This window comes from Mixophyes fleayi, chromosome 2, assembly GCF_038048845.1.
Source record: "Mixophyes fleayi isolate aMixFle1 chromosome 2, aMixFle1.hap1, whole genome shotgun sequence".
Lineage (NCBI taxonomy): Eukaryota > Metazoa > Chordata > Amphibia > Anura > Limnodynastidae > Mixophyes > Mixophyes fleayi.
The window spans coordinates 480,725-495,758 of record NC_134403.1 but is presented as its reverse complement, the minus strand read 5'-3'; the positions used below and the strand labels follow the sequence as shown (position 1 = coordinate 495,758).

General features: G+C 42.9%; 1 protein-coding gene across 7 annotated transcripts in view; it reads right to left on the bottom strand.

Moving 5' to 3' along the window:
• GHITM (growth hormone inducible transmembrane protein) overlaps positions 1 to 15,034 on the bottom strand; it is a 44,187-nt gene that overhangs the window by 18,448 nt on the left and 10,705 nt on the right. For all 7 annotated transcript variants that reach the window (XM_075198303.1, XM_075198306.1, XM_075198307.1 and 4 more), the window contains 3 exons: positions 11,765 to 11,876; positions 4,493 to 4,634; positions 3,382 to 3,490 (listed from right to left, as the gene is read on the bottom strand). In XM_075198303.1, the coding sequence (XP_075054404.1) occupies positions 3,382 to 3,490; positions 4,493 to 4,634; positions 11,765 to 11,876 (363 nt within the window). The remainder of the gene's footprint in view (positions 1 to 3,381; positions 3,491 to 4,492; positions 4,635 to 11,764; positions 11,877 to 15,034) is intronic.

Sequence of the window (15,034 nt, the reverse complement as noted above, 5' to 3'; positions counted from 1 at the left end):
AGCCCTATATATACACACACCAGCCCTATACATACACACTAGCCCTATACATACACACACCAGCCCTATACATACACACACCAGCCCTATATATACACACACCAGCCCTATATATACACACTAGCCCTATACATACACCCCAGCCCTATACATACACACTAGCCCTATACATACACACACCAGCCCTATACATACACACACCAGCCCTATATATACACACTAGCCCTATACATACACCCCAGCCCTATACATACACACTAGCCCTATACATACACACACCAGCCCTATACATACACACCAGCCCTATACATACACACCAGCCCTATACATACACACCAGCCCTATACATACACACACCAGCCCTATACATACACACACCAGCCCTATATATACACACACCAGCCCTATATATACACACCAGCCCTATATATACACACACCAGCCCTATACATACACCCCAGCCCTATACATACACACTAGCCCTATACATACACACACACCAGCCCTATATATACACACACCAGCCCTATATATACACACACCAGCCCTATATATACACACACCAGCCCTATATATACACACACACACCAGCCCTATATATACACACACACACAAGCCCTATACATACACACCAGCCCTATACATACACGCACCAGCCCTATACATACACACCAGCCCTATACATACACACACACACATACACACACACCAGCCCTATACATACACACACACACACACCAGCCCTATACATACACACCAGCCCTATACATACACACCAGCCCTATACATACACACCAGCCCTATACATACACACACACACACACACACACACCAGCCCTATACATACACACCAGCCCTATATATACACACCAGCCCTATACACACACACACACCAGCCCTATACATACACACCAGCCCTATACATACATACACACACACACACACACACCAGCCCTATACATATACACACACACACACACACACACACACACACACACACACACCAGCCCTATACATATACACACACACACACACACACACACACACACACCAGCCCTATACATATACACACACACACACCAGCCCTATACATACACACACACACACACACACACCAGCCCTATACATACACACACACATACACACACCAGCCCTATACATACACACCAGCCCTATACATACACACACACACACCAGCCCTATACATACACACACACACCAGCCCTATACATACACACACACACCAGCCCTATACATACACACACACACACCAGCCCTATACATACACACACACACACCAGCCCTATACATACACACCAGCCCTATACATACACACCAGCCCTATACATACACACCAGCCCTATATATACACACCAGCCCTATATATACACACCAGCCCTATATATACACACCAGCCCTATACATACACACACACACACACACCAGCCCTATACATACACACACACACACACACACCAGCCCTATACATACACACACACACACCAGCCCTATACATACACACCAGCCCTATATATACACACACCAGCCCTATACATACACACCAGCCCTATACATACACACACACACCAGCCCTATACATACACACCAGCCCTATACATACACACACACACCAGCCCTATACATACACACCAGCCCTATACATACACACCAGCCCTATACATACACACACACACACACACACACACACACACACACCAGCCCTATACATACACACACCAGCCCTATACATACACACACACACACACACACCAGCCCTATACATACACACACCAGCCCTATACACACACACCAGCCCTATACATACACACACCAGCCCTATACATACACACACCAGCCCTATACATACACACACACACACGCCAGCCCTATACATACACACACCAGCCCTATACATACACACACACACCAGCCCTATACATACACACCAGCCCTATACATACACACCAGCCCTATACATACACACACACACACACACACCAGCCCTATACATACACACACACACACACACACACCAGCCCTATACATACACACCAGCCCTATACATATACACACACACACACACACACACCAGTCCTATACATACACACCAGCCCTATACATACACACACACACACACACACCAGCCCTATACACACACACACACACACACACCAGCCCTATACATACACACACACACCAGCCCTATACATACACACACACACACACACACACCAGCCCTATACATACACACACACACCAGCCCTATACATACACACACACACCAGCCCTATACATACACACCAGCCCTATACATACACACCAGCCCTATACATACACACCAGCCCTATACATACACACACACACACACACACACACACACACACACACACATACATACACACACCAGCCCTATACACACACACACACCAGCCCTATACATACACACACACACACACACACACCAGCCCTATACATACACACCAGCCCTATACATACACACACACACACCAGCCCTATACATACACACACACACCAGCCCTATACATACACACACACACCAGCCCTATACATACACACCAGCCCTATACATACACACACACACACACATACACACCAGCCCTATACATACACACACCAGCCCTATACACACACACACACACACACCAGCCCTATACATACACACACACACACACACACACACACACACACACACACCAGCCCTATACATACACACCAGCCCTATACATACACACCAGCCCTATACATACACACCAGCCCTATATATACATACACACACACACACACACCAGCCTTATACATACACACACACACCAGCCCTATACATACACACACACACACACACCAGCCCTATACATACACACCAGCCCTAAACATACACACCAGCCCTATACATACACACACCAGCCCTATATATATACACACCAGCCCTATACATACACACCAGCCCTAAACATACACACCAGCCCTATACATACACACACCAGCCCTATATATACACACCAGCCCTATATATACACACCAGCCCTATATATACACACCAGCCCTATACATACACACCAGCCCTATACATACACACCAGCCCTATACATACACACCAGCCCTATATATATACACACCAGCCCTATACATACACACCAGCCCTATACATACACACCAGCCCTATACATACACACCAGCCCTATACATACACACCAGCCCTATACATACACACCAGCCCTATATATACACACCAGCCCTATATATATACACACACTAGTTGCAACATACATTTCACTTCAGTTGAAGAGTCATACAAACCAGTTTTATTTGTGGCCTGTGACATGTAATCAATCATGACAGCAGGCCACTCTCCCAACATACCTGCATGCAACATCCAAGCCAAATGCTTGGCTCCAGGACTTTGGTCATATGAAATTGATCTGACCAGCAAACCAGCTCCAATCATTGCTGCAAAGGTCGCTCCAATGGCCTGAAACAAAATACAAACACAAATTGCTGTCATTCTGGCTACAATTTTTTTTATGCAGAGGTTTTTTGGTTGTTTTTTTAATATCTTTATTTATGAAGTACCAACACAGCGTATACATACAATGTAGAAAGCCAAAGCAGGCCAAAACAGGTGACAGCCCCGGCCTTTACACAGAAGAAAGTACAAAAAAAAAAAAAAGGGAACAAAAGCAAATAAATGACAAAACCAGTGAGTGATATATCGGAGTGTGAGGTCCATTTTCTGTAATGTAATAAGGAATAGATGGGGGTGGACTAAGAGAAGACATGGGGCTCCCTTCAGCCAGCGTTCCTCTATTTGAGGAAAACAAAATCCACATATAACATCAAATGTGACACGTTATAGGAGGATGGGTGAAGTATCCTGAGGGTGAGTGCTGGTGTGGTGTGACCTGGAGGGGCTATTACATATAAACCGATCACACCAGATTTGGGAGAATTTGTGGGATTAATGTTTAGGTAAGACAACATTTTTTCCATTGATGCCAGAAACCATATTTTATTGACGAGGTGTTTTCTAGAGGGGAGATCTGAATGCAGTGGTTTTTTTCAATCATTTTTTTTTTTAGTATAATAAATGAATTGTTCCCAGCTCAATCAAACAAAACTGCACCCACATTTTAAGCATACGGGACTGCTGAAATCTGAGCACAGCAGTAACAGGAGCGATCAATATGAGAGTGCACCAGTGATCTATGGCAAACAGCTCACAGAGAACGGTCAGTCACAGTACCTGGTGGGCAGCAAGCAGTAAATTACTCACATTCATAACATGTTGATAAGTGTTATTTGCTCCTATAAGAAACAGTTTAAAACATCTAACCTATTAACATAAGTAGACTCACAAAACTCATTAGGAGAAAAACATTTTGTAAAATGTCTACTTTATGCTCAGCAACACCCAGCACAGCTGGTATGACAGAGCCATATAGGAAAAGGTGATTATAGTAAAATGAGGACTCACCAACCAAGATCCTCTCATCATCAGGCTCATGAGAGCGGGGGTTCTACTAACAGCAACAGCAGACAGAGCTGTGAGGCCGATGCTACCAGCAAAGTACATGTAAGTGGATCGGATTCTATCTTTCACATACTGAGGCCATACACTGCAAGACAATCCAGTTAGTACCGTAAGTAAATCATCCAATCTCATCGTTGTATTATGCACACTTAAAAACTATGTTGCAGAGATAAAAAAAATAAACTGAAAAGCAAAAAAACAGAAATGGACATAAACCATTCTTAACAGATCTGCTCAACATATTGGTAATTCCAACAGACAATTCTTTTGATGATATATCATCGATCTGAGGAATAAGCCAATATATGCTGAACTACATTAGTAGTCTGCACAGATAATATGCAGGAACAGAAGTAAACAGATTGTCCAACCCAGATTGGGAGTTTAATGTTTTTGACTTATACACTTTATAGACATAACCGGCCTCCTGCCCCTTTATCCAGGCTGATTTATACAGTCTGCACGTAACACAGCATGGAGAGGTTTAACACCTTTAACATTGCATGTCCTGCGTCTCCCCTGGCAGCCACAGAGCTGCAGCTGCCGGTGTGGTTAACTCTTAGTGAGCCCATGATTCCCCTTCATCCAGGGGCTGCTCCTGGAGGACCCACCGGCAGCACATCGCTCCGGTCCCATGGACAGGGACCGAAGGAGCCCCAGATCCCCACTGGACCACCAGGGAACGGTAGGAACAGGTTTTATTTTATTTAAACACATACCGTTTAGTTTATATATACCAGGATGCAGAAAGCATTCTAGAAATAAATATTAAACAATGTATTAGTGCTCACAACTAGTTATGTTGCTAATTGTACTAAAAGTTCTTATAGTTGCTGTGCTTATTGTTAACAAATAATTTTCTAATAATGCAAATCTCCTGATGACCTTGGTACATATGAATTGAGGAGTTTATGTGCTTCAAGAGCAGGAACATCCTTCCACCTGAAAGTCCATATTAGTAGCACTTAGAAGAAGGATACCTTGGGGCGCCTTTCATGAATGGAGCAGATAGAGTATTTGGCACAACATGCAATTATCAGCCCAAGACTCGGCCTCTTGAGCAGTATAAGGAAACATTTGTTTGATCCATGAACCTTTCAATAGTTAAATGACGCAGGGTCCCAGACAAACACAAATTGGAAGACATGTTTTCAATCAGAATGTGATTTCTCAGTTGATTTGAATAATCACCCAGTGATGGATCCGGAGACATTATGGTGTTTAATTTATACAATATGGACATTTTGCTTTACATTTACATATCTATTGGTGTGGAGCAGGTTTCCATAGTATCATAGATTCCTTTATTCAAGACAGAAAGTGGAGTTTTTCTCTGCACATCAGAATCAGATTAGGTTCAGGAGGACAGGTATTTCTGAAGAGGTTGCAATGCATGTATCCATTCAGGGATAAGTTGGCTCAGATGTGGAGCATAGTCCCAAACATGGATGCACCTGGGGCTAGTATGTCATCCAGAAATACTTCATATATTATATAGAACTACGTGAAATCTGGTGTAGCTATGGCTGAAGTGCAACAGTGCAGGTTATGGGAAGAAGCATTTAAAGAGTCAGATGTTGGAAAGCATTGTGATTATGCAGTAATGACCATTGCTTTTTCAGCAATGATAATGGCCTCGGCAGCGGTGACTAGGGGAGCGCTCTGGTTGGGCCCTTTGACAGCAAACCTTCAATAAACAAAAAAATATGGCTCATCAGTACTTCAGAGATGTGAGAAGATGTAACCCAGGGAGACAATAAGACAGACAAAATATGCTTGCTACATGCAAACGGCCCTTGGGGGCCTACAGAAATAAAGTCAAATCAGAAGACTCCACAATGTTATTTTCAGGATCAACTTCATTAACATCAGTAGGGGGTGCAGAGAGATGGCCCGCTCCCTCACAGATACCATGCTCAAAATAGTAGGAGCACAAAAGCTTAAATAATGCTGAAATGCAGTGCCCAGGGGTGCTGCACTTCTACTGCAGGAAACAGTATGCAATCATCAATAAGCCTCATCCAATTTCACTTGCTGCTATAAGTGAAGGAGGTATAGGCATATATCGCAGATTCTTCTTCTCAAAGAATCATCAGGGATTTTTTTTGCACAAGTCTGAAGTTGAAGACACTAAACAAGTTTATTGGTACCAGGCATTTTTATATGGAGTCTGAATTATATCCTTATAGTCAACGACAAAGCAGACCTTCTCCTAGACCTCCAGGAAGCCTTTTATTTTAAGATTAGGCTGCAGTTAAATAATAGGAAAGTCCTCAGGTCTTTGGGTCCTGGCCCAATACTCTGCTTCAACTGCCTGTCCATCGGGCTGGCAACATTTTCAAGAATTTCATTTTTTTTCTAAATCAAGGGTCCAGATAGCATACAGGACAAATTCATTGACACAGGAAAGATGCAGCCATGAAAGTTATGGTGTAGAAAGATGGCACATGCAAAAGGTCCAGTTGGAACTTAGAAGATGGTATCACAGAAAGACCTCTCTGAATCATTCCATCTCTCTGTCAAAGGCCACCAGACAGTCCCTAAGGAGGAGGCTAGGTACAAAGTTAAAGACAAAAAGTGTGTCACTTTTGGAGCCAGAGTTGCTAATACTCACAACAGATGCCAGTTCTACAAGCATGAGAGCTCACCTTCAGGGACAAGCAGCCTGAGGCAACTGACCACAAAACAAGACAATTCTTCACGTAAATGTCTGAAAATGAAAGCATTGTTGAAAGCAGTTCAACACTTCTATATTCACCTAGGAGAGAACTATCTCAGAATATTCTCAGACAACAGAACATGATAGATGCTTTGACGGATCCATGGACATTCTATCTAGGATAAGTCTTCCCTCCGTTTGCACTTATCACTCGCACACTATGAAAGATCCGAAAAGGAAAGGCAGAAGTAATTCTTCCATTCTGGCTTTGCTGTGTGTGGTTTCTGGGAAATGCTCAGAGAACATCCTTGGCCCCTCTGCCTATTCGGTCAGATTTACTACACCAAGGCACAGTTCTTAATCCAGATCCAAAGAGGCTGGTTTTGATGGCTGAGATTGAACGGAAGTTATTCAGGTAAAAGGGAGCAACAGAACAGACAATCAATAGGCTCTTACAGGACAGAAAGACTTCTTCCAAATCCTGTAAAAGATGGCGGAACATCCTGTAAGAGATATTTGAAGAAGTTTATTGCATGTGCAGCTCTAGGTTGACCCAGTAACAGCTACTATTCCACAGATTCTTGACTTCCTCCAGGATGGCTTTCAGCAAAGGCCTTTGTGCATCCACACTTAAGGTACAGGCGTCTGAGTTAAGTGTATTCCTGGATACTAAACTAGCCTCACAAGATTCAGTTATGAGATTCTTCCAAGCAGTGAAGTGGATTCATCCCTCCATCAGACCCTTTGTAGCCTCATGGGATCTTAGTTTTGTGCTAAATGCAAGAATGTCTGACCCTATTGAACCTCTGCAAGAAGTTTCCTTGAGATGGATTTCATGGATAGCAATTATGTCTGTTACCACAGTTAGTGAGTTACAGGCACTTAATGTCTATGTGGATTAGGTGGTGCTTAGCCCGGCGGTTCCCAAAGTGTGCACCGCGGCTCCCAGGGGTGCCGCGGCGCTGTCACTGGGGTGCCGCGGGCCAGCCCTAGAAAAAAAGAAAGCAAACGGAAACACTTACCAATCCGCGCGGCGCTAGGACCCAGCAGCCTCCTCTCTCCCGCAGGTGTCACTGAATATCGACGTCAGTGACAGCTGCGCGAGAGAGGAGGCTGCAGGGTCCTAGCGCCGCGCGGATTGGTAAGTTTCTGTTTGCTTTCTTTTTTTCTATAGCTGGCGCCTGGCGCGGGGCAGGGGAGGAGGAGGACAGATGGCAGAGGAGGGGGACAGATGGCAGAGGAGGGGGACAGATGGCAGAGGAGGAGGGCAGATGGCAGAGGAGGGGGACAGCGTGAGAGAGGGCAGAGGAGGGGGACAGCGTGAGAGAGGGCAGAGGAGGGGGACAGCGTGAGAGAGGGCAGAGGAGGGGGACAGCGTGAGAGAGGGCAGAGGAGGGGGACAGCGTGACAGAGGGCAGAGGAGGGGGACAGCGTGACAGAGGGCAGAGGAGGGGGACAGCGTGACAGAGGGCAGAGGAGGGGGACAGCGTGACAGAGGGCAGAGGAGGGGGACAGAGGGCAGAGGAGGGGTACAGCGTGACAGAGGGCAGAGGAGGGGACAGAGGGCAGAGGGGGCAACGTGAGAGAGGGCAGTGTGCCTGGATGCAGAGGGGGCAGCGTGCCTGGATGCAGAGGGGGCAGCGTGCCTGGATGCAGAGGGGGCAGTGTGCCTGGATGCAGAGGGGGTAGTGTGCCTGGATGCAGAGGGGGCAGTGTGCCTGGTTGCAGAGGGGGTAGTGTGCCTGGATGCAGAGGGGGCAGCGTGCCTGGATGCAGAGGGGGCAGCGTGCCTGGATGCAGAGGGGGCAGCGTGCCTGGATGCAGAGGGGGCAGTGTGCCTGGATGCAGAGGGGGTAGTGTGCCTGGATGCAGGGGGGGTAGTGTGCCTGGATGCAGAGGGGGCAGTGTGCCTGGATGCAGAGGGGGCAGCGTGCCTGGATGCAGAGGGGGTAGTGTGCCTGGTTGCAGAGGGGGCAGTGTGCCTGGATGCAGAGGGGGTAGTGTGTCTGGATGCAGAGGGGGCAGTGTGTCTGGATGCAGAGGGGGCAGTGTGCCTGGATGCAGGGGGGGTAGTGTGCCTGGTTGCAGAGGGGGCAGTGTGCCTGGATGCAGAGGGGGTAGTGTGCCTGGATGCAGAGGGGGTAGTGTGTCTGGATGCAGAGGGGGTAGTGTGTCTGGATGCAGAGAGGGCAGTGTGTCTGGATGCAGAGGGGGCAGTGTGTCTGGATGCAGAGAGGGCAGTGTGTCTGGATGCAGAGAGGGCAGTGTGTCTGGATGCAGAGGGGGCAGTGTGCCTGGATGCAGAGGGGCATTTTTGCACACAACTAAATAAGTATTTCTGTTGTGACCTAAATACTTGTTACAATTTTTTGACCCAACTACTTCTAAAACAGGACTGCTCAGTAATTATTTTGGAGGGGTGCCTTGAAAAAATTTGGAGACTCTAAGGGTGCCACGAACTGCAAAAGTTTGGGAACCACTGGCTTAGCCTATGTTCACATTAATCAGGGGCTTATACTGCCATCTTTCTCTCTGTATCCAAAGGATAAGAAAAAAAGAAAACTGAATTCAATTGAATATATTTGTTCCGGGCAGAAGGACTCAAACACAGAGCTCTTCATGCTTCCGGACGAGACTAGAAGAGGGTCTCAAATGGATCCTCTGTATATGATCTGTTAAGGGTACTTGATAAGAGGGTTAAGAAATTAATCTTATCATGGGCACCAAGTAGAATATATGTGATCAGCCAAAGTTATAAAAAAAAAAAAAATCCTGTCGGTTTAGCAGGTACTATTTACCAAAACTAAAACCTATGTAAAGCTCAAGAGCATGAACTTCATTCCTAACTATTCATGGAGATAAAATGTCATCATCGTACCCACGTCATTAAAGTGTAAAGCATCTATTAGCACAACAAAAGGATGAGGAAAGGAGAGAAATGTGGTAAAGTGTCTGTCATTATGGGGCTGATTCAATTCATCAACATCATCATTTATTTATATAGCGCCAGAAAATTCAGTAGCGCTTTACAATTGGGAACAAACATTAATAACGCAATACTGGGTAATATATACAGACAGAGAGGTAAGAGGGCCCTGCTTGCACGCTTACAATCTATAGGATACCACTGGCCATGGATCACAGAAGTCTAAAACGAACATTTTTAGGTGCAATAGTCAAGAAAATGGCTCATATGTTACAAGTTTTAAAAACTTCAAAATGAAACAGTGACCTGACAAAAAAAAAAGTCAGAAATGTTTCCATGTAAAAGAAAAGTCTAACTCTGAAAATATATATATTTTTTAACACCTAAATACACATAGAAACAAAAAATTTAATTTTGTAAACATAAATCTTCTTTCTTCCGTTGTTGGATACACTCACCTAGAGTATATCTAATAGTACCTGGATCTGAATTCTCTTTATTCAGTGCGAGAGGGATTGTATACAGTCTACTATACTCTGCAGAAGTCCTCCTCGTAATCTAGTTGTCAATTGAAATCTCAAGCATCAAAACCTTTTTGCAACTCCGATTGCAAAACAGCCAACATCAGACAGAAAAGACGATGGGGAGCAAACCGTGTAAGATTCCCCACTCACTAACAGGATCAAGTGTTCAGATCCATGTATCGCTAGAGAGTATATTGAGCAAGACAGGCAGACATTGTAATTACAAAAATTATCCTGTTGTTCTATTATGTCTATTTAAGCAAAAATAAGGTCCATAATTTACAGTGAGGGTAAACTTTAACCATCATAATCCCTAACTTTGTTCTCTATAAAAATAAGGATACTCCATTGCTGGAGATTGGTCATTTGAAGGCAAAACACAAACCTGTAAACATATTATATGACAACGTGTAATCCCTGGTAATGATGTTCACATGTCACATGATCACCACAAGGGCAACTCCTATCCAATATAATTACATTGTTTAGACCGATATAGTATAATGCTGCAGCTGATGCCAGTCTTACTACCAATAATATACTTAATCTTTTTCAGAATTGAAAAAAAAAGGTAGACTATGAAAAATCAAGTGATCTTTATCAGTTGACATTTCAATACACTTATAAAATTGTTTACTGTGTGAATGACCCCATCATTAGCTGAGTTTTCAGCAAAAGAAGTTGGAATTAATTCAGACAGTAATTGAATTTATTAGTGCTTCACTTTTACAAAATGCAACAACATTTTCCAGCTTAGTTAGATAGAAGCTTTACAAGTACATCCACTTCTGGACAATATCTATCTATATCTACCTCTACATTTTCTCTCTCTCTCTATCTATAAAGTCTCTGTATTACTGAAGTTTTTGAAGGTAAGCATTTGTACTTGAAAAGTCTGTCTGCCAGGCTACTCAATACATCTCAATACTGTAAGCAGATATTTCATACAAATATTCACAAGGGCAAAGTTTATCTACCAAGCATCATTCTGAGATTTTCCCACAATGCCTCAAGAATGACATCGCTAGCAGCTTTCATTACTATTTTTTATCTAGTACCATAGGTGGAGTTCTTACAGAAGTATTACACAAATAAGAACAACTTACACAGCTTTCTCGATAGCGCCTATTTCATTGGACATACCCAGACCATAGTAACACAGTGCGCCAAGACCAACCACAGCACTTCCGGCGACGATTAGTCTTCCAGATTCGTGAACTGCGGCACAGGGGGGGGGGGGGGGGAAATCAAATCACACCATTTAAAAAATCTTCAATTATATCACAATTCAACAAGTTAACTTGGTTGTATAAAACATAGTAAAATAAAAAATAAGCACTTCTCTGTAAGGTCACACCAGTAGGGTTGAGAAAACAGTGGAATCACAATGATCACAGAGGGGATTTAATGTGGGGTATAGGAAATATTTTATTTTTTCACACTTCAGGGGGTAACTATCAAGCTGAGAGTTTTCCAGCGGGTTTGAAAAGTGGAGATGTTGCCTATAGCAACCAATCAGATTCTAGCTGTCATTTTGTAGAATGTTCTTAATAAATGATTGCTAGAATCAGATTGGTTTTTCAAACCCGATGGAAAACTCTCAGCTTGATACATTTAACCACAGGAGTTCATTGTGAATTAAAATATATAGCTTGTGATGAAGAGAATACCCCCTTTTCATTAGGTTTCTATAAACAGTTTGTTTGGCTTTGATATATGATCTATACAAACCTAGTCCTGGCTAGGCTTCCTCCAAGTTAACACCTTAAAAGGATACCAAGGCAACAGATACTGAAATTCTGCCCACCTTCAGGGGTGAATGTGAAAAACACATGTTCATTCACGCAGGCACTCAATTGCTAATAGGAATTAGAAGCATTTTCCCTGTATCTGGAGACCTTCAGTGCATTTCACATGGGCCCAAACGGGCAGCGGTAAATTGTTTGAACATGAGAGGGGAGAGAGGGAGAGAATTTGTTTCCCATATCCAATGTGTGGGGCATCCTCTGATTATATGGTTTGTGAGAGCATAGATTATCAATACAATATGATGATGTGTTTAATGGAAAAGGCTTGGAAAAGTTAGATTGAGTAAAATGTGTAACATAGGTAATTGTATGGTGTTCGTTAAGTATGGTTTTAAATGTAACATGCTAGCATAGAAAGTGCAAGTGCTGTGTAACGGAATTGTATGATTATAGTTAATGCAGTTTACTGTAAATGTACAGTAAATGCATGAAAATGGTGGTGTAGACTTTGTTAGATTAAAATGGTTGATTTATCTGCAATGTTTGAATGGAAAGGTTACTGTGTTTGGGAGTTGTTTTAAGTTGATTGCAAAGGCGAATGGAGACTTTTAGTGTATTTAGAAAGTGACTTGGAAAGATTTAGAAAAACATTGTGAATATGTGTACGAGATATTGTTATAAAGTGAATTGTAAACATAGATCATTTGGGAAAGTTTTGCATATACTGTTTGGTACATGTAGTTTATTGCTGGATAGATTTAATGGACAACATGGCTCCTGTGTGAGCCATGTGAGACACATATGAGTTAGGCTTTGTACTAAAGCCAGAGACACATGGGGGTATATTTACTAAACTGCGGGTTTGAAAAAGTGGAGATGTTGCCTATAGCAACCAATCAGAATCTAGCTGTCATTTTGTAGAATGTACTAAATAAATGATAACTAGAATCTGATTGATTGCTATAGGTAACATCACTATTTGAAATCCACAGTTTAGTAAATATACCCCATGGTCTGTTCTCCATTTTGGCCTTCCTTCACACACACGGTCTATCCTCCATTCGGCCTCCTCACACACACATGGCCTAACCTCCATCTTGTCTCCTCACACACACATGGCCTATCCTCCATCTTGTCTCCTCACACACACACATGGCCTATCCTCCATCTTGTCTCCTCACACACACACACACACATGGCCTATCCTCCATCTTGTCTCCTCACACACACACACATGGCCTATCCTCCATCTTGTCTCCTCACACACACACATGGCCTATCCTCCATCTTGTCTCCTCACACACACACATGGCCTATCCTCCATCTTGTCTCCTCACACACACACACATGGCCTATCCTCCATCTTGTCTCCTCACACACACACACATGGCCTATCCTCCATCTTGTCTCCTCACACACACACATGGCCTATCCTCCATCTTGTCTCCTCACACACACACACACACACACATGGCCTATCCTCCATCTTGTCTCCTCACACACACACATGGCCTATCCTCCATCTTGTCTCCTCACACACACACATGGCCTATCCTCCATCTTGTCTCCTCACACACACACATGGCCTATCCTCCATCTTGTCTCCTCACACACACACACATGGCCTATCCTCCATCTTGTCTCCTCACACACACACATGGCCTATCCTCCATCTTGTCTCCTCACACACAAGCACTGTCTTACAATACAATCTGTCTTGCACACACATTGACTTTCAATCTGATTGCATACTCATAATCTAACAGAACATGTGTAAATCGCACCAGGAATGTCCTAATGTTTTCTAGGTTATGGTTATTTCGTCATTTATTCCATATATTTTGTATTTTTTATTATTATTTTTTTTTTTTATATAAAATTCACCAAACCTAGAGAAGGTGCTCCCACACAGAATACCAAAATTCAAATCAACAGAGAACCATTGTGTTTTATTTGGGGCACTCATAGGATATCTTGATCATAAAACATATTAAAATTTATTGGTATGCATTAAAAAGATAATGATAATAATAATAAAGCAGTGAAATATTAAAAATTGTTAATGATAAATTGAGCCAGTAAATGGTTAAGTGCAATATCCCAGTCAGCCCTACAATCAGTTAAATATTACAATGGGTATAGATTAATTACCCTTTAAGACCTTGACTCAACACATGAATAGAAAGGACGGCGCGTACTGGCATCTATTGCTAGTTTTAACAGTTTTTTGATTAACCATTTACTGGCTCAATTTATCATTAACAAATGTTAATATTTCACGGCTTTATTACTATTATCATTATCTTTTTAATGCATACCAATAAACTTTAATATGTTTTATGATCAAGATATATTATGAGTGCCCCAAATAAAACACAATGGTTCTCTGTTGATTTGCATACTCATAATGTCTTACAATCTGATTACATACATATACACATAACAGGTTTGCTTAGTAACATAGATAAGATTATACATTTACACATGTATAAAATAGCTGAAGCAGGCAATGCTTTGAATTTCATGTAAAATGTATTATGCATTCTACACTATTATATGTGTAAATACTGTTAATAAGAATACATATTTTCTTTAATGAGACTTTGTGAAATTCTTTCTTGATATGAT